Genomic DNA, 21,760 nt, shown 5'->3' on the forward strand with positions numbered 1-21,760 from the left:
CCTAACAAGAAATGTGTAATGACCTACATAATGAAGACCATATGTGCTTACTAAAGGACATTTAAAAAGACAGATAATTAAGATGAATATTAAAAAGGAATTTTAAAAGTTTAAATAGATTACAGAATGAAAATAAGCCACAATAGTTAAAACACTGTGGTATTGTTGAAGTGACTACAACAACAAAAGTTCAGAAATAGGCCCATACACGTATATAAGCATTTAGAATATGGAAAAGTAGAGTACAGTAAATATGGACTATTTTATAAGTGGTTATAAGACACTGGGTGATATCAGCTGAAAGAATAACATTAGAGCCCTACCCCACACTATAAACACAAAAATATACTCTAGGTATATTAAAGATCTAAACATTAAAAAAGCAATACCAGTAATATAAGCTATGTATTTTTTATATTTTGTATAATTTTAAATAGGGAAAGTCTTACTAAGTTTGACACGAAACCCAAGTACTATGTAAGAAAAAAGGGAAAGGACTTGACAGCATAATAAATTGTAACATATTTACTCTGAAAGACACCATAAAGATAATGAAAACAAACCAAGACTGGGGGGCAGAATTAGGCCCTAAACATAACTGACAAAGAATTAATATCCCTAATATTCAAAGAGCTCTTACAAATCAGTAAGAAAAAGATAAAATAATCTCATAGAAAAATGGTTGAAGATCTTAGTTGTTAGTGTGTGGAAAAGGATGCATTTGTATATCCTATTGGTGGGTTTTGAATTTGGTGTAAATCTTTTGGCAGATAATTTGGCAGGACCTATCAAATTTTAGACGGTTGTGCCCTTTTACCCAGCTAATACTCTTATAAACACACACACACACACACACACACACACACAGAGATGATTATGTAATTTATATCTATAAGTGCAAACAAAAAATTGAGACATATTAAATGTACACTGACAGTGAACAGTTAAATAAATCACAGCATATCTAAACTATGGTATACTATTTGATACATTAAGAAGAGAGTAGGATCTCAATGTACTTAAATGTAATGACTATATATACACACACACACATACACAAACACAATTTTTTGGGGAGGATACATGGGATTGAACCCAGGCATTCTTAGTGGCTTAACCACTAAGCCACATCCCCAGCCCCCCCCCCCCGTTTTTTTTTGAGACAGGGTCTGTCTAAGTTGCTTATTAGCCTCACTCAACTGCTAAAGCTGGCCTAGAACTTGCAATCTTTTTGCCTCAGCCTCCTGAGTTGCTGGGATTATAGACATGCAACACAGTGCCTGGCCAATGATATATTTTTATTAATTAACTAATTTATTTTAATTATGTATATATGGTAGCAGAATGCATTTTGATTCATTGTACACAACTGAAACACAACTTTTCATTTCTCTGGTTGTACATGATGTAGTATCACATCATATGTGCAGTTGTACATGTCCCTATGGTAATGATGTCCATCTCATTCCACCATCTTTCCTACCCCCATGTCCCCTCACTACCCCTCCCTCCCCTTTGCCCCATCAAAGTTCCTCCATTTTTTCCATGCCCGCCTCCCCATTATGGATCAGCATCCACTTATCAGAGAGAACATTCAGCCTTTGGTTTTTTGGGATTGGCTTACTTCATTTAGCATGATATTCTCCAACTCCATCCATTTACCTGCAAACGCCATAATTTTATTATCTTCTAATGCTGAATGTTCCATTGTGTATATATACCAAATTTTCTTTATCCATTCATCTATTGAAGGGCATCTAGGTTGCTTCCACAGTTTAGCTATTTTGAATTAAGCTGCTATGAACACTGATGTGGTTGTGTTAATATAGTATGCTGATTTTAAGTCCTTTGATATAGAACGAGGAGTGTGATAGCTGGATTGGTCCATTCCAAGTTTTCTAAGGAATCTCCATACTGCTTTCCAGAATGGTTGCACCAATTCGCAGTCCCACCAGCAACGTGATATATTTTTGAATGAAAAAGGCTGTAGGACAAAGCAGTATGATCTTATTTAAAAAGCTATATGTAGTTGTATATGCCTGTAATTCCAGCAGAATGGGAGGCTGAGACCAGGAGGATTGTAAATTCAAGACCAGCCTCAGCAACTTAACAGGTCCCTAAATAACTTAGACCTTGTCTCAAAATAAAAAAAAAATCAAGAAGGGCTATGGGTGTAACTTAGTGAAGCCCCTTGGTCCAGTCTCCAGTACCAAACAAAACAAAATAAAAACAAACAAACAAACAAACAAAACAAAATGAAAAGCTGTATGTTCCCTTCCCATTAACATACACACTTAGGTGTCCAGATATATAGAAAAAGGAAGGATATATATCAAATCATTTTAAGATGGTTACTCCTAGGGTGGAAAGCTTTACTCCTTACATTTTTGTAATGCTTGAATTATTTACAATAAACATTATAACTTTAGTAAATTTTAGAAAATATGTAACAGAAACAAGGGGCCTCTGCTAACTATGCTTTGGTAACATCACTGAATTATTTAACTGAAATCTAAATGTGGAATATTCAGAAATGTTAAACTTCCTAGAGTTGTTTCTCTGAGGACCTGGTCTTTAAGCAAGTAGATTTACAAAACAACACACACTCATGATAAAATATCAAATAGTACACAATATAAACAGCAAGATAAAATTCTCCCCCTTCTGAAATAATCTCTTCATCTCACTGACATGAGGAAATCAATATTAACAGCTTCTTATAAAGTCATCCAAATGTTAAAAAGGTGAATACTTAAAACTGTTTTGTATCCTATTCAATTTACCTTAGATATGCAAGGAAAACAGTATTGGAGCAGTGACTATTATACAGATCAGCTGTTCTTCCTGATACAGTACATCACAAATATTGTATGCTTAAATGCCTACATCATAGCATTTAGTACTGCACTGCAGTGGTGTTTAAGGTCAAATAACATAAAACATGTTGGAGAAAGCAACATAATTCAGCTAGAAGAAAATAAATTATTTTTTCTTATTTTTTTTTCAATAAGCAAAACCTTGGCAAGAATCTAGTTCAAAAATTTAGGTCTTTTTGTTTAGTTCACATGCAATGATAATGTTTAAAGGAAGTTGAAGGAAAAAAAGTTACTCTAACTGGTTTTCCCCCATTGGTTAGATACTCACCACATTCTGCTTTGTTGTTTCCTCTAGGGTCTGTATCACATATAACCTATTTCGACAGCGCATGCTGTGTATATCTTCATAGCGAATATTACCATATTTCTGCAAGAAATGATTTCATTGGATACTCATTCATAATAAATATCCACTTCTCCTCTTTTAATTTTATCAGATTCAATTCTCAGAGGCCTTGATTCTTTTCCTAGTTATTTTCCTGATTTGTTCAGTGATTTTGCAAATTTTCACCTCCCACTTTTCAGTGTGTGTGTATGTATGTGTGTGTGTATATATATATATATATATATATACATATACACACACACACACACACACACACACACTGAAAAGAATCCCATCTACTCTGTATCTAGTCCAAGTATAAGAACATTGATAAAATGCTTAGTCTAAGGACAAACTAATTTTTATCTTTTTACAGTGATACATATTTAAAAGTCACCATTTGTAAAAGCACGTGAATATAGTTTCATTTAATGAAAGGTGAATTGAGAAAGAAGAGGTCATGCCACCTAGGACCTGTCCACAGAATTCAAAAGTGAAGGTAGCTTTTAAATTGTATCTTTACTTGCATTATTATTTTATTCTGAATATACCACTAGAGATATAACTACAGTTATCATTTAAAATATGCTATGTAATCATATTCATAGTATAAAAACTTACCTCATTGGACTCTCTTATCAAATCTGTAATATCCACCCTAATATGACTGCTTTGTTCATCACTCACATTTGAACCCTGCTGAACATTTGAAGGCAATGGGCTGTCCTTATTAGTGACATTGTCAAAGAACCTATTCAAAAATGATAGTAATAGAATTAGCGGAACTAAAATTGTTAAAGCTGAGAAAACAAAAACTAATATTTCCGTATTTAGTCAGAGGATAATTTCTACTAACAATACAAGGGAAAGCCTTATGAAGAAGTGGAATTTGAAAATGATAGGAAGACGTGGGTGGGGGAAATAGAGTTAATATCATTTTTGGTTGGGGAAGAGAACATGAAGGAAGCAAATAGGCTCAGTGTGCACTCAGAAAATACTGAACAGCCCAGCAAGAATGGAAACAGAGTCTGTAAAGATAAGTAAGGGGAAATAAGTAAAGAAAGGTATATTGAGGCCTCATCACAGAGTTCTGAAGGAATGGGATTTGATGAAGCATTACAACAGTTGCAATTCAAATGTTAATTTAATGTAAACAAATGTGTACATACACACATAACACACACACACACACACACACACACACACACACACACAGAGTCTCCAATATAAAATAAACATTCATACAAAAACCACCAGGAAAATAAAATGCAACCTACCTGACTGAAACTACATGGAAACCAGGATAACTTCCTACACTGGATATTTAGCATTATCAACTATCACTTTCCCTGTCAAATTACTTTTACACAGAAACACTTTTTAGCTCAAACTGGGATTATGAAAGTCCTAGCATACTGAATCAACAGTATTAGCATAAATAACCTAATTGTTCGTTTCCAAGTGATTTTCTTTTGTTAATTCTATTGAAAAACAATGGACTAGACTTTTGTCTAGCTTTTTCATTCAACTGCTCTGTGACTTTAGGAAAATTGTTTGAAGTTTCTAGAGCTCAGTTAACCTCATTGGTGAAATGAGGGGATTGAACACCACAGTCTCTCAGATTCCCTTCAGATTTAAATGTTATAGTTTCTACAATACCTGTTTAAAGCTGTCACAGCTTCAGCATCATCTTTACATGCCAGTAGCTTGTCTAAATTATAATCAAGTATTGCCAATCCCAATTGTAGAATGGCCTTTATTCCATCATAGAAGAAACAGTCCACCACATTCACTGCACTTTCAATAGGTAGCACACTAATAAAAAGTGTGAGGAACCATGAGAGAGAAACTGAGGAAAAGAATGTCATATCAGTCATGTGTTCTGTGAGTTGAGGAAGATGATCCCTGATAAGTTCTTCAAAGACTGCCTGATCCACCAAGGCACCTGGAGAATTCAAAATAAGTTTAAAAATGAACATCTTCAAAAGGATTTTTCTGATACCTTCCCACTTCTATTAACTTGCTGATATATCTCCTCTCATCCTTAAATTATGAACTCTTTTAGTTCTGTTTCTATATTTAATATATTTCTGCATCTTCTAGTAGAGTATCATATACCTAAAAGCACTTGAGAAATGCAATCCAAATTCATTTGAAGAGTTGAGTCCTCATTATATCATAGACCTGTACAATTAACAAAATGGTCTCATCTTCAAGAAGTTTAATATCTAGTAGAACTCAAGATAAATGTACAAGTCACTCTAACAAAGGCAATACAATCAATGACCTAGCCATAATAATTAAAGCTTATACGTTTTAAGACAGGGGATAAGAGATCTATAAATACTTGATGTTTTAAGAAAATATTATATAGTTATCAAAGCAAGATCTTGATCTTTCTTTCAAACCTTGTAAATACCTAAATAATTAATATAAATATGGCAATTTTAAGCTGATAAAATTCCCCTCCCATCAAGAAACTATTAAAATTTCCTCTGCATCTCTGGATATTTCAGAGTGTCATTATTTTATCATTAAATGATTATAAGTTTAAAGTATTCATTTTATTAAGAAACAGACCTGATGCATTCTGTATAAATATCACGCAGTAACCAATTGTGCCACCAGAGCTCCTAACTGTACAAAAAAGCTGTTCTCTTTTATAAGCAAGTCAGTGAATGTGACATTTTGACATTTTATATATTTTGCAATGTAGTTAATCAATTCTTTTACTTGACTGGCAACTGAGTATATAATAGACACTCAAAGGGCTCAGAAAAGAAATATGTGTTTTTTATGGTTTGAATAGATTCCCCAAATTTAATGTGTTGAAAACTTAATCACAAAATTCATATATTAGTGGTATATGGAGGTGGGATCTTTGGTGAGTGGGTCATGAGGGCTCTTCCCTAATGAATGAATTAATCCATCTGTGAATTAATAGTTTAATAGGTTATCGAGGGAGTGGCTTTGTTATAAAAGCAAGTTGTCTCTGGCATGCTTGCTCTATCTTACCATGTGATGCACTCCACCACATTATGATGGAGCAAGAAGGCCCTCAACAGATGTTGAGATGATGCTGGCATATATTCTTGGAATTCCTAGCCTCTAGAACCATGAACTAAATAAACCTCTATCACTTATAAATTACACAGTATGTGGCATTTGGTTATGTCAAGAGAAAACAGACTAAGATAGTGTCTGTGTGTGTTTACCAATGATTCGACGATTAAAATAATCAGGCAACATTCGTTCACATACAGCAACCAGAAGCCAAAAAGCTTCTTCTTCTTTTGCATATAGAAGCAACACCGAAGTTAAAATGTTCATTGCCTAAAGTTCATAGAAAAGATACAAAAAATAAATATTACTCAGATAACGATTGCATTTCTTCTTCAAACTTAGTAGTGTTTAATAGTAATGAGAACAAGTGAGAGTATAATAATGGAAACATGAGAACTATGAGCTAGTACAAAACAAAACAAAGTTTAAGTCTAATTAGCTATTTTATACAGTAACATTCAAGGAATACAAAGAAGTAATACCACAGATATAAAACACAGTAGTAAAACTTAAGAGTAATTTCAATGGGTAAAAAAAAAAAATTATCATAAATCTGAAAAATATCCATATAATTTTCAAGAACATACTAAAATTAGGGAAAATAAACTTCGTCTCTATTTCCAACTATCTGTAGAAGAATATAGATGTCAATCATCCTTCACTATGTCCAAAACTAAACATCTTATTTCCCCTATCAAATAGGAATCTCTTCTTAGCTATCCTAATCTTGATTATGGTAGAAACCCTGTATGTTTATTATGCTGCAATGGATATCTTTGTATATCACTCTTCATTCAAGTGTTTTACTATTTTCTCAGGATTAGTTATCTAGAAATGAAATTGTTTTGCCAAAGGGTATTATTTATTAAAGATTTAATATTATTGCCAAATTACATTCTAGAAAGATTGTGCCAATTTACATTCCTAGCCAATAGTGTTTGAATGTTTATTTCACTGCATGTTTGCTAACATTGAGAATTGTAATAATTACCCTTATTAAGTTGATACTGTAGATGGTACTCATTGTTCTAATTTCAATTCTATAAGGTTGGACTTACTTTTTCAGGTTCATTATCAATCTGCATTTCCTCCTTCCTGTCCATTGCTCATTTTTTTAAATATTTTGATACCTTTTGAATAGATTTGTATACTAACTATGTCAATTCCTTGACAATATTTGATCTCAAGCCATTTCTACTTCTTCACTTTGTTGTGTAAGAAGCCATAAGGGAGGGAACAGAGTGAAAATGGTACCATAGGACTTCCAAAAATGTTTCTTCTATAAAAGCAATAAGAACACTGGCAGGTAACATCTATTGAAGAAAATGCCTGAGTCTCAGTAAAAACAGTGAGCTCTGTGGCAATAATCCTGATAGATAACAGACACCAATGGCAGGTATATGAGGTTAAGAGGATAATTGTACACACTGGGTTTACTTTGCTGACCCCCATCATGTGCTTTCTTTTAAAAAACAATATACTTGAGGCCACTCAGGGGAAACTTTTGTGACCTTTATACCAACCAAAGATTCCAAGACTCAGAAAGGATTTCTCAGGTTTAGGCTCTTTTCCAGTCCTTGGAGCCTTCCTTATGACTTCCTGGGGCCAACATCTACTTCTTCCAATTTCAGAAGGGGAGGGTTTCCAAATTCATCTAGTTTAAAAACCTAGGTCCTGTAGAAACTACACTGTTCTCTCTGGCGAAGGTCTATTCCGCAACTTGTACTGCATGCTCATCTCTCTTATTTAACTTTTCCAAATAAATGCATGCCTATTATTTTGTATGACCCCTTGAGATAGTTCCTGCAAGATCACAAAGAACTGGCAGTCTTTAAAATCCTGCATGTAGCCACTTTTCTGAGCCTCAACTTGGTGGAGGATCTGGCAAGCAAGTCTGATGCTGCAACAGTTCTATTCTCATTTTGTCTCTTCAGCTTTAGGATAAAAACCAACACCTACGGATGGGAATATAGCTCTGTGATAGAGTGCTTTCCTAACATACATGAGGCCCTGGGTTTGATACCCAGCACTGTAAAAAACAAATAAAAATAAGAAATGCCAAAACAATAACAACAACAACAAAAACATCACCACCCAGCAATCAAAGTGAAAACCAGTACCCAGCTGCCACCAGGGAAACAGGGTAAGATTGGAGCTACTTTAAAGCCCCACTCCCAGAGAATTATCATTAATTAATCTTTCTGGTAGTCTCCTGAAAGATTCTACTCACAAGTCTATCTTTATTTGACCTGACACAGGGCTCCTGTAGTACAAAAAGCCTTTTCCCCAAGGGTTTTTATTGAAAACCATCAGAGCTGTTAATATGTGTGTCTCAGAGAATAGATTACAGTTGGGCCAAACAACAGGCTAACAGAGAGTTAAGAAAGATCTGGGGACTTTGAAAATCTGACATATTATTGGGAAAGTAGAAGGACATATATATGCCTGGTTTTCTGCACATTTATAGCTGTAGGTAGCTTAGGAAAGAACAGAAAAGCCTAATCTTACCTCTGGCTAAAGTTGAGGCTCAGTGCAAGCAGAAAGTGATATAAATCAGAAAAAAATAGAGAAAAAAAATTAAACCAAAAGTTGATTTATTGAAAAGATTTTTAAAAAAGACAAAAAGACTTAAGTTTATCTTTAAGGAGCCTAATCAAAAACATTAAAAAACAAGGAGAGTAGACTCAAATTATTACAACCAGGAAATAGAGAATATAATTATTAACCATACAGAAATATAAAGGAATATAAATAAGGGAAAATGATGACCCAAATATGCTAACAAATTAGATAACTGAGATAAAATGGATAAGTTTCTAAAAACACAAACTACTGATACCAGTTCAAGAACAAAGAAATAATTAAATAGATCTATAATAAGTAAACAGATTGAATTCATAATAAAAACACTTCCCAGAAAGAAACCTCTAAGAACAGATGGCTTTACTGGCATATTCGACTCAACATTTAAAGAAGAATTAACACCAGTCCTTCATAAACTCTTCAAAACAAATGAGGAGGAAACATTACCCAACTCATTCTAAAAAATACAGATACCAAAATTTAACAAAAACATCACAACTATATATCAATGTATTTTACAAAATACAAATGTAAAAATCCTGAACAAAATAGTAGAAAGTCAAATTCAATAACATGTAACCATTACACACCAATACCAAGATTTATTCTGGGACTGTAAGAGTGGTTTAGCATATGAAAATCAATCAATGAAATATACCATTTTAGTAAAAGAAAGGGAAAAATCACGTGATTATCTCAATGTACATAGAAAAAAAAATCATCTGACAAATTCCAACATTCTTTCATGATAAAAAATTAATAAAATAGGAGGATATAAGAATCTTTTCAACCTGGTAATCTACAAAAATTCAGCTGGGTGTAGTGGTGCATTCCTGTAATTCTAGAGAGTTCAGGCTGAGGCACAAGGATCACAAGTTCATGACCAGCCTGGGCAATTTAGTGAGGCTCTAAGCAACTTAGTGAGACCCTTTTTCAAAACTAAAAAAAAAAAAAAATTAAAAGGACTGGATTATACTTCAGTGGTAAAATGCCCCTGGGTTCAAGCCACAGTATCAAAACCAAAAATCTACAAAATCTTCATAACTAACATTATATTTTATGATGAGAGACTGATTGCTTCCAAGATAAATAATAACCTAGGGATACACATTCTTAACAGTTCTATTAATCCAGGTATAGTGGCATGCACCTGTAGTTCCATCTATTCAGGATACTGAGGTCAGAGGATCCTTAAGTCCAGGAGTTTGAGACCAACCTGGGCAACATAAGAAGACTCCATTTCAAAACAACAACAACAAAACAACATCAATACTTCCATTTTGCATTGTATTGAAGATTTTAGCCAGGTCAGTGAGGCAAGAAAAAAGCAAAAAAGGCATTCAGATTGGGATGGAAGAAGTAAAGTACTACTATTCAGATTCCATAATTTTGTATGTAGAAATTCCTAAAGAATCCACAAAACATTTACTAGAACAATAAATAATCTTGGCAAGGTTATAGGATATAAAATCAATATACATAAAATCAACTGTATTTCTATATACTGGCAACAAATAACCCAAAAATGAAACCAAGAAAACAATTCCATTTACTATAATATTAAAAAAGATTAAAATACTTGGAAAAATATCCTTTTAATATTGTTAATACTCAATACTCCCCAAGCTGATCTACAGGTTCAATCAATACAACAGTTATGTGGTTTTTTTCCTTGAAGAAATTGTCAAGTGGATATTAAAATTCATAGACATATGAGGGATGTAAAAGAGCCAAAACTTAAAAATAAATAAATAAAAATGAAAGCACCAAAAAAATTCTGGAAAAGAACAAAGTTAAAGGGGCTGATACTTCCTGATTTCAGAACTCACACAGACACAGTAATCAAGTCAGTGTGATACTGGCATAGGGATAAAATATAAATGAAGGGAACAGAATCAACATTCCATAAAGAGCCCAAACATCTATTGTCAATTGACTTTTATCAAGGGTATGAAGATACCACTTCACAATCAATTGGTTGGCAGAAATCAAAAAAGAGAAATAGTAAGTGTAGTTAAGTATGTGAAGAAATTGGAACCCCTTGTACATTCCTGGTAGGAATGTGAAATGGTGAAGTCTCTTTGGAAAATATTTTGGTAGTGCCCTAATAAGTTAAACTTTTTGTCACCAAATAACCTAGCAATTTCACTTCAAGAAATATACCCAAAGGAATAAAAAAATGTCCACACAAAAACTTTTATATGAATATTAATAACTGCACTATTCTTTACAGTCAAAATATGGGAATGATCCAAATGGTCACCACCTGTTTAAGAGATATACAAAACGTGGTATATCCATACAATAGAAAGTTATTTAGTTATAACAAGAATGAAGTAGATATACCATATACTAAATAAAAGAAGGTAGACATAAAAGACCACACACACTATCATTTCAGATAGATAAGATGTCTATACTGGGCATCTTCATAGAGACATAGAGTAATGATTGCATGGACCAGAGAAAGTAAGAAATGGAAAGTAACTAGTAATGAATACAGGGTTACTTTTTGGAGGATGAAAATGTTTTTGGTGACAGTTGTATGACTTTGTGAATATACTATAAAGCATGAAAAGGTGAAGTTAGTGTGTGGCATATCTCAACACAGATAGAGATAGATATGCAAGCCAGCCAAGCATTAACATATCTGTATAGCTTACATGGGTTTTTGACCAAAAGCAATATAACTTGTTTACCATATTAAATTCAAAACTCTATATTCTCAGACTTTAAGGATTCTCCATGATCTTGTCTGTTATAAACTTTTAAAAAAATATTTCTTAGTTGATGGACCTTTATTTTTTATTTATTTATATGCAGTGCTAAGGATATAATCCAGTGCATCACACATGCAAAGCAAGCACTCTACCACTGAGCCACAACCCCAGCTCCACGTACAAACTTATTTACTACTTGATACATGAACTTAGCCAGTCTGATCTCTAAGGTAGGCTCAATTCTCACCTGAATGGTACTGTTCATATGGTTACCTTAACCCAGAGTAACTTTCTTCTTGCTTTGTTTAAATTTGCTCTCATCTTTTAGAAATCAAAATCTAATGCTGCCTACTTTGAAACCATCTCTAAACTACTTCATAGAGATAACATCACAAGCTTTGTGAGTGTAAGCTTTTTTAAAAACATTTTTTGTAGTTGTAGATGGGCACAATATCTTTCTATTTATTTACTTGTTTATTTGGTGCTAAGGATCAAACCCAGGGCCTCACGTGTGAGAGGCAATAGCTCTACCACTGAGCTACAACCCCAGGCTAGCTTTTTTGTTTTTTTTTTTGGTATCAGGGATTAAATTGAGGGGTGCTTAACTGCTGAGCCACATTCTCAGCCTGTTTATGTTTTATTTAGAGATCTTGCTAAGTTGCTTAGGGCCTAGCTAAATTGCTGAGGCTGGCTCTGAACTTGTCATCCTCCTGACTCAGCCTCCCCAGTGACTGGGATTACAGGTGTGTGCTTGTGCCCAACTTAGCTTAAGCTATTTTTAAAAAAATATTTATTTTATTTTTATGTGGTGCTGAGGACTGAACCTAGTGCCTCACAACCTAGTGCTTGTGAGGCAAGCACTCTACCACTGAGCTACAACCCCAGCCCCATGAGTTCAGGCTTTTTTTCTTTTTCTTTTTCTTTTTTTTTTTTTTTTTTGCGGAGGTTTCCCTAGGCATTCTTTTTTTTTTAAAAAAAAAATATATGACAGCAGAATGCATTACAATTCTTATTACACACATATAGAGCACAATTTTTCATATCTCTGGTTGTATATAATGTATATTCACACCAATTTGTGTCTTCATACCTGTACTTTGGATAATAATGACCATCACATTCCACCATCATTTCTAGCCCCATGCCCCCTCCCTTCCCCTCACACCCCTCTGCCCTATCTAGAGTTTGTCTGTTCCTCCCATGCTCCCTCTCCCTATCCCACTATGAATCAGCCTTCTTATATCAGAGAAAACATTCAGCATATGTTTTTTTGTGATTGGTTAACTTCACTTAGCATTATCTTCTCTAACTCCATCCATTTACCTGCAAATTCCATGATTTTATTCTCTTTTATTGCTGAATAATATTCCATTGTGTATAGTCACATTTTTAAATCCATTCATCATTGTTGCAAGAATTAAAATCAAGAATCAATAAATGGGATGGACTCAAACTAAAAAGTTTCTTCTCAGCAAAAGAAACAATCTGTGAGGTGAATAGAGAGCCCACATCTTGGGAGCAAATCTTTACCCCTCACACATCAGATAGAGCAGTAATCACTAGGGTACACAAAGAACTCAAAAAAGTTAAACACCAAAAAAACCCAAATAACCCAATCAATAAATGGGCCAAGGACCTGAACAAACAGTTCTCAGAAGATGATTTACAATCAATCAACAAATATATGAAAAAATGTTCATCACCATTAGCAATTAGAGAATTTTGAATCGAAACCACTCTAAGACTTCATCTCACTCCAGTCAGAATGGCAGCTATTATGAATACAAATAACAGTAAGTGTTGGCAAGGATATGGGGGGAAAAGGTACACTCATATACTGCTGGTGGGACTGCAAATTGGTGCAGCCAATATGGAAAGCAGTATGAAGATTTCTTGGAAAATTGGGAATGGAACCACCATTTGATCCAGCTATCCCTCTCCTGGGTCATTTGGGTATAGACCCAAATGACTTAAAAACAGCATACTACAGGGAAACAGCTACATCAATGTTTATAGCAGCACAATTCACAATAGCTAAACTATTCACAATAGCTAAACTGTGAGTTCAAGCTTTTTGAGAAAAGACATATTATGCATCTTTTGTACCTTTCATAGATGTAACAATATGCTAAAAAGTACTTGTCATTTAGACAGTAAATGTACTTAAATTGTTTTTTTAAAAAAAAAAACTCTCTAGAGCTAGGCATGTAATTCAGTGGTAGAGTACTTGCCTACCATGTGCAAGGCCATGGGTTTGAGTCCCAGTAACTCCCACTCCCCCCCAAAAAATCTCAGTTAATAAGTTTCAATGGATAGATGGTATTGATATGTAATCTTTATGGGTGCTCAACCTATTAGAAATGAATGTATGGTACAGAGTACTTCCTATCCCCCATAATTCAATCTTTTCTTCTTCCATAGTAGCTGGGCACAGGTCTGTTCAGCTCACACTACATGTCATAGAATTCCTTTTGATTTTTTTTTTTTTTTTTGGCAGTACTGGGTATTGAATCTAGGGTTGCTTCATCACTGAGTTATATTTTTGCTTTGACACATGGTCTCACTATGTTGCCAATCTGGCTTTGATATTGCAATCCTCTTGCCTCAGCCCCCCAAATCACTGGGATTACAAGCATGTACCACAACACTTCACTCACAGAAGTGAAGAGATGTGGCCATGTGATAAACATCTTCCAATAGAATGTGGGTGAAGTGGTGTAAGAACCTTCCAGGCCTACTCTGTCAAATCTCTCACAGTTTCTTCATCTCCTCCACCTGCTCCTCTGTCTGTGGTAATGGCAACGAAAGAGTACCTTAATCTCACAAAGAACTATCTATTAACCTAAATACTCACTTTCTTCTGCTTATTCCTTTAAGAAACAATCTTCTATTATTTATTATTATTTATTTGTATTAACAGTCTAGCCTAATGAACACAGAGTACTCCTAAAGGATTTTTTCCTAATGACTCCTCTACTACCTATAAAATAAATTCCAAATGACTGACCTGCTTCAATGCACCTTATTTTTTTCTTCAACTACTTTGCTTCATTAACCATATACTTTATTAAACAGAACATTGTCCTATACACACTCTCCATTTACCTCTGTTAGGTTGCACTGATCCTTTCACTTAGAATATTCTTGCATTCTATCTCTTTATGTCCAAAATTCACCAATTTTCATGACCTGCAAATGTCACCTTTTCTGGTTCTCCCAGATGAAATAATTTCTTTTTACTATAAATCTCAACAAGACTTTATAATCATTTAGTAGTTTATCTCACTTGTTTTTCATTTTCCCAATGAAAATGATTTTAATATGTATATAAGTATATATAAATATATATGTACATATATATGTGTGTGTACATATATATTTCTTTCCTTAATGGAAAAATTCCTACCAGACATATCTTAAAATAGCCTTACACATGTGGCACCATATCTTTTATAGAGCAAGGACTCAAAAATACTTGTTAAGTGAAAAAGATAAATTAATAAATATCAATTTTAAATATTCCTACTACTATCATACTTACATTAATAATATTCACTATCAATTCCACTCCATAAAATTCCCAAATTGGTAGAGTTGGATTTAAATGTGATTTTATCATTTGAAACATTCACACAGTTGGGTTCATAGTGAGGTCATACCTGGCAGTACCCTATTTTGGGATTCCTATATGCATAGGCAGTAAGTACCCGCCTCAGAGCAGATATGCCAGTGTCACTCTGAAATGCCGGGTGCTCAGGCAGGGAACGACGCAAGTCACGTTCAATTTCTTCAGTAGCCAAGTTGCAGGTCCCTAAAGACTGTTTAACCACTTCAGCATAATAGCCAGGATTAGTAGCCATGTCATTAACAGCACCTGTATAGATGATTGCATTCACACACAAAAAAGGAATATAATATAGCTTGCATATAGTAGCATATTAGCATATATATGAAGAATTGTACTTTAAAATTATTTCATTACCTTGAAATTTAGCTTTATGATTAAGTTATATCTGAACACAAAGACATACACCAAAGAAAATGAAGGAAACGAAAAAGCTTTACACTGGTATCTAAAATGTCAAACTAACACTATCCAAGAGAATAACATTTTTATGAGATTTTTTCCCCATTTAACTTTCTTTTGACACTAGAGATAGAGATTTCCATCAATTGGACATATCTTGCCTAATAAACTATTCTGCTCAGGCACTAGATGTGTGAATATATAGGTAAGTACACATAACTACATATCTTTCTCTCTTTGACTAGCCTGAATTCCTGATGAGTAAGACTTTGTCCTATTCATGTTTGTAATTCTTTAGCTTAGGGCATAATTCCCTAATTTCTGCTAAATGAATAAAGTTAATAGCTGAAATACCTGAGAAAAGCAACCAGAGCTCTCCTCTTAAAGTCTCTGGAATCCCTCTTACGACCAGATCTCGAGTCTTCTTGGTTCGAAACATGCTAACACCACGCCCACATTCTGAAAATAGGATGTTCCATGACTGTTCCTTCATCTTTTCTTTCAACTGTATCAAAAAATCAAAGCAATCAAACAGAGTGAGAAAATAACTTCTTTAAAATAAACTGCCCACCCTCTTTACCATGAAACAATATGTATGGATATCAAGAACCTACAAAATAAAAATCAGTATTCACATAGAATTCAAACACTGGACCTTATCATCACAAAAATCACTTAAATTCATGTGAGCAAAACAGCTTTAATTCACTATTTTATAATTCTTAAAACTCAAATAAAAATGGTAAAGGGATCATGCATTGAACCTAGTGCCTCACATATGCTAGGCAAGCACTCTACCACTGAGTCACAACCCCAGCCCCCAGTACTTCTTAATCTTAACAATACTCTTTGTGTGTTGTGGAACCAAACAACACACATAGTAGTACTTTCTGGTAAACTTTTCCAAATCTCAAAAGAAGAGTTATCAGTCCTGGTACATTCTGATCTCTAAGATTCCAGTTCATAGATTTAAATAGTTTATTTTCCTACCATTTTAGAATTAAGAGTCTCCAAATTTTGAGGGTGAAATACTGTCATTAAGGCTTCGGTGTTCACAGTTTTACTGCATTCTTTTGTACATGTTGAAGATCGAATCTCAAAATTATCAGATGGTTCTGTAGAGTCAGAACCAATAGCACCCTGAAAAACAAAGAAACAATGCAATTGTAACAAATGCATGCTTAAAAGTTTCTGAAAGAAAAAACTGCTAAGGTTTTATTTGTCATTTATAAACCACAATCTATGTACATATTAAATATTATGGCAATGTCTCAGAGAAACATTGCTTTCCTATCAGAATTAGAAATATCAACAAACTGACTTCAGGAAAAACAAACTCAAAACCTCAGTGAAAGCATTACCCAACAAGCAACAAAATACTGGCAAAACATTAAAAATAAATCATTTCAGAACACCAGAAATTAGGTGGGCATAGAGGCTTGTGCCTAAATCCTAGCAGCATGAGGCAGGAAGATTGCAAGTTCAAAGCCACTCTCAGCAAATTAATGAGGCCCTAAGCAACTTAGCAAGACCCTGCCTAAAAATAAAACAAAAAATGGCTTAATGGTTAAGCATCCTTGGGTTCAAGCCCTAGTATCAAAAACAAAACAAACAACCTCCCCCCGCCCAAAACACCAGAAATTAACCAAAGGCACAGAATGAATTGAAAAGCATCTATTCAAGAAAACCAATGAGGGATGGGGATACCGCTCAGTGGTAGAGTTCTTGCCTAACACGTAAAACTCTGAATTTTTAAAAAAGTTTATTTTTAAATTAATAAATTATTATTATTATTATTATTATTATTATTACTACTACTTGCGGTGCTGGGGACTGAACCCTGGGCCTTGCGCATATGAGGCAAGCACTCTACCAACTATGTTATATCTCCAGGCCTAATTAATTTATTTTTTTATGTGATGCTGAGAATAGAACCCAGTGCCTCACAAATGTTAGGCAAATGCTCTCCCACTGAGCCACAACCCCAGCCAAAGACCCTTGATTTGATCCCCAGCACCATAAACAAAAACAAACAGAAAACTAAAGTGTCTCAGTAAGAACAGCAGTCTGTGGGGTTTTAACTTGAGGCCATTCCTATCTTCTCTCCCTCCCAAACTTGGAAATATGATAGGCATGAAAACTGACACTATGACAGCTAGTGAAACTCTAGGATCATCATTAAAAAACCCCATCCCTATCCCATAGCACAGTCAATGTTTAAACCAAACTAGTAGCTCCCTGGAAAATCTCCACCTGCAAGGTGTTATCATTTGATTCACAGCTTTGCTAAGTTAAAAAAAAGCCTGTTTCTAGGGCATTATAGAAAATAACAGCAATCTTCTTGTAACATCATAATTGCTTAAGGCTGTGATTTCAGTTGGGGCAAACAAAAGCCTGGCTGAAGATTTAAAAGGAATACATGGAGAACCAGATGACCATATGGAATGCTGAAAAGTTTCAACAAATTCTTAGGGATCTAGAAGCATGCACACATATGCAGAGTTGCAAGTGACCCAAGGAAAGAAGCTAGATAAGAGAAGATTCCAGTTACTCAACTCTAGCCATCTTTGAAAGCAAGAAATGAAAGCTAAGGTTAATTTGTAAAATGTCTGAAGTTTAAATTATACCTTTACACAAAGATGAAAGAAAACAAGGTAAGAGAGCTTTTCCATTTTTTGCATTAATGCACTTTTTTAAGTCCCATCTAACTGTAGTAGGGTTCCAGAGGATTAATTTGATGCTTTTCCTTAGAAAAGCTTTCAGGAACCTTTATCAACATACTTAGTAAAGTTTAACTTCTCTACTTATATCATATTCATTAATTGCAATTGGACACAATACCTTTATTTATTTGTTTTTATGTGGTGCTGAGGATCGAACCCAGTGCCTTGCACATGTGCACATGCTAGACAAGCACTCTACCACTGAGCCACAATCCCAGCCCAAAACTTCATGTTTTTTTTTTAAAGGTGTTTCTCCCTTTCTTAAGCTAAATATGTTGACAAAGATTCTTTAAAGCTCTTTTCATTAGTTTAGCATCTGAATTAGGATACGAATAACATATAATAAAATTGATGCATTTATGGCATAAAGTCAGTGGTTCTAATATATTCAGGGTTGTGCAACCATCATCACAATCTTAAGTTTATTATGATATCATCACCCCTAAAATAAATCCCTTATCCCTTTGCAGTCCCTCCCCCATGACCTTCCCTCCATTCCAGGTTCTATATAACTACTAATCTGTCAGTATAAATTTACCTATTCTGGACTTTTCATATAAATGGAATAATATAATATGTAGTCTTTTGTGTATTATTTCTTTGAAGTTATTTCAAGGTTCATTCATATTATAGTATGTATCAGTATTTAATTTGTTATTGCCAAATGATATTCTACTGTATGTCGTATTTTATTCCTTTATTCATCATTTGATGGCTTTTTTACACTTTTTTGGTAATTGTGAATAATCCGGCTAAGAACATCCATGAGTAAGTATTAGGGTGAACATTTATTTGCAGTTCTCTTGGGCAGATATCTAGAAGTAAAATTACTGGGTCATATGGTAACTCTACACTCAACATTTTGAGGAATTGCTTAATTGTAGTCCAACGTGGCTGTACCATTTTATACTCCCAACAATGTATGAAGTGTTCAATTTCTTCACATCCTCCTCAACAGTTATTATCTGGCTTTTTAATTATACTCACTCTGATGAGTATGAAATGTTATTCCATTATGGTTTTGTCTTGCATTGCTCTAATGACTAATGATACTGAAAAACCTTTCATGTGTTTGTTGGTCATTTATATTCTTTGAACAAATAGCTATTGAAATCCCTTTTCCATATTTTTAGAAAGTGTGTTGTTTACCTTTTACTATTGAAGAGATGTTTATATGTTCTGCATAGAAGTCCCTTATCAGACATAAAACGTCCAAATATTTTCTCCCATCCTGTGAACTTTTTTTTGTGTTGATACTATCATTTGTAGCACAAAAGTCCTTATTTTTTATATATTCAAATTTACCCATTTTTCTTTTGTCATAATCTTGTCAATTAGGAAATAACTGCCTAATTCACAGGCATAAAGATTTACTTCTATGTTTACCTGGAAAGTTTTATAGTTTCAGCTCTTTAATGTAGGTCTGGTGTGTTTTGAGTTAATATGTAGTATGTGGACATCCACTGTACCACCACTGTCTGTTGAAAAGACTACACACTAAGCAGGGTGTGGTGGCACATGCCTGTAATCCTAGCAATTTGGGAGGCTGAGGCAGGAAGATCACAAGTTTGAAGTCATCCTAAACAACTTAGCAAGGCTCTAAGCAACTTAATGAGATTATGTCTCAAAATGAAAAATAAAAAGGGCTTGGAATGTAACTCAGTGGTAAAGTGCCCCTGGTTTCAATCCCTGTTTTTTTTTTAAATGAATATAAATGAATATACTTTGCCTCTGTGAATTGATTTGCCTTCCTTGTGAAAAATTAAGTGATCATAACTTCTAGACTTTCAATTTTTATTACAGTGATCTATATGTCTATCCTTTTGCCAGTATCACACTTTACTAGGGTTGTATAGTAAGTTTTAAAATGAAAAGCATGTGAGTCCTTTTTGAGACCCTTGCATTTCTAGATGAATTTTCTGATCATCAAAGTTGTAATTTTAAAATTACTCAAATTCTGTGGATTAACTATACCAGAAGTCTTGAGTTCCTAGTAGGGGTACTTAAAAAGGCTTACCAAGGTCATCACTCAAACTTTAGTAGTTTAAGCAAAATGAAAAGACTGCCCATGATTGAGGTGGAGGAAAAGTGGCAGCTTAGTACAGCAGTCCAGTGGAATTTTAGCTTAAAACCAAGAAAAGTCAGTAATAGACCCAGGAGGGTTGGACATTAAGATAGGATCTAGGTAAAGTTAGAAAGGCCGATTCAAATCAATGTCTGAATGAATACAAGGGTATGGCAGAAGAGACTAATAATGGAAAATTAGTGTTTAATCGTTATAGGGCACAAACTACAACAGTTGCCTTAAAAAAAAAAAACTGTTTTGCTGCATCACAAACTTTACTTCCTAAGATTAAAATTAGCTGTTTTATTGAGGAATTAAATGTTGCAAATATATGTTGACAAATTCATAGTTTTAGTCTCGATCCCAAGCAAGGTACATTATATGACTGAGGCACCAATTATCTATTGGTAGTATATCCAAACTACAGGGAAAATGTGTAAGAAGGAGAAGCAAATAATCTCTTAAGTGATGAAACCCTACACATAAATTTATAAGAGTGATGACAAATATGCTAGTTGTATCCATAATTATCTCCTAAGTATTGAAAAATCAAATTAACATATTCACCTTCAAAGATGTGGCTTAAAACAACTTCATACTTGACATATTATTATCTTTGAGGTACTAGGGATTGAACCCAGAGCCTAATGCATTGCTAGACAAGCTCTCTACCACTGAGCTACACCCTAGCCCTCATACTTAAAATTATTTAAAGGGTTTAATAGATTGTTTAAGGTATAAAGCTTACTTTTTTAAACATTTATTTTTTTGCTCTGGCTCTTCTGAATGGAAGATTTTACCTCAGATCCATCCAGACCAATTCTATGTATCTGTTTATTTAGGTTCTTGTAACTCTGACTGGAATAAACTTGGCGCTCATCAAACATTTATTGCCTCAGCAAAACTGAGTCACAGCAAGAAAGTAACAGAGCCAATTTGGAAAGCAGTATGGAGATTTCTTGGAAAGCTGGGAATGGAACCACCATTTGACCCAGCTATTCCCCTTCTCGGTCTATTCCCCAAAGACCTAACAAGAGCATGCTACAGGGACACTGCTACATCGATGTTCATAGCAGCACAATTCACGATAGCAAGATTGTGGAATCAGCCTAGATGCCCTTCAATAGATGAATGGATAAAAAAAATGTGGCATTTATACACAATGGAGTATTACTCTGCATTAAGAAATGACAAAATCATAGAATTTGGAGGGAAATGGATGGCATTAGAGCAGATTATGCTAAGTGAAGCTAGTCAATCTTTAAAAAATAAATACCAAATGACCCCTTTGATATAAGGGGAGTAAACAAGGACAGGGTAGGGATGAAAGTTTGAGAAGAAGATTTACATTAAACAGGGATGAGAGGTGGGAGGGAAA

At 34.3% G+C, this 21,760-nt stretch overlaps 1 protein-coding gene across 1 annotated transcript in view; it reads right to left on the bottom strand.

The window, feature by feature from the left end:
- Positions 1-21,760, bottom strand: part of Tbc1d8b (TBC1 domain family member 8B) — a 73,615-nt gene that overhangs the window by 14,009 nt on the left and 37,846 nt on the right. Inside the window, exons 8-14 of the mRNA XM_026402668.2 lie at positions 16,585-16,734; positions 15,949-16,099; positions 15,227-15,441; positions 6,417-6,534; positions 4,861-5,146; positions 3,823-3,952; positions 3,145-3,243 (exon numbers count right to left, since the gene is read on the bottom strand). Coding sequence (XP_026258453.2) covers positions 3,145-3,243; positions 3,823-3,952; positions 4,861-5,146; positions 6,417-6,534; positions 15,227-15,441; positions 15,949-16,099; positions 16,585-16,734 — 1,149 coding nt within the window. The remainder of the gene's footprint in view (positions 1-3,144; positions 3,244-3,822; positions 3,953-4,860; positions 5,147-6,416; positions 6,535-15,226; positions 15,442-15,948; positions 16,100-16,584; positions 16,735-21,760) is intronic.

This window comes from Urocitellus parryii, chromosome X (assembly GCF_045843805.1).
Source record: "Urocitellus parryii isolate mUroPar1 chromosome X, mUroPar1.hap1, whole genome shotgun sequence".
Classification (NCBI taxonomy): Eukaryota; Metazoa; Chordata; class Mammalia; order Rodentia; family Sciuridae; genus Urocitellus; species Urocitellus parryii.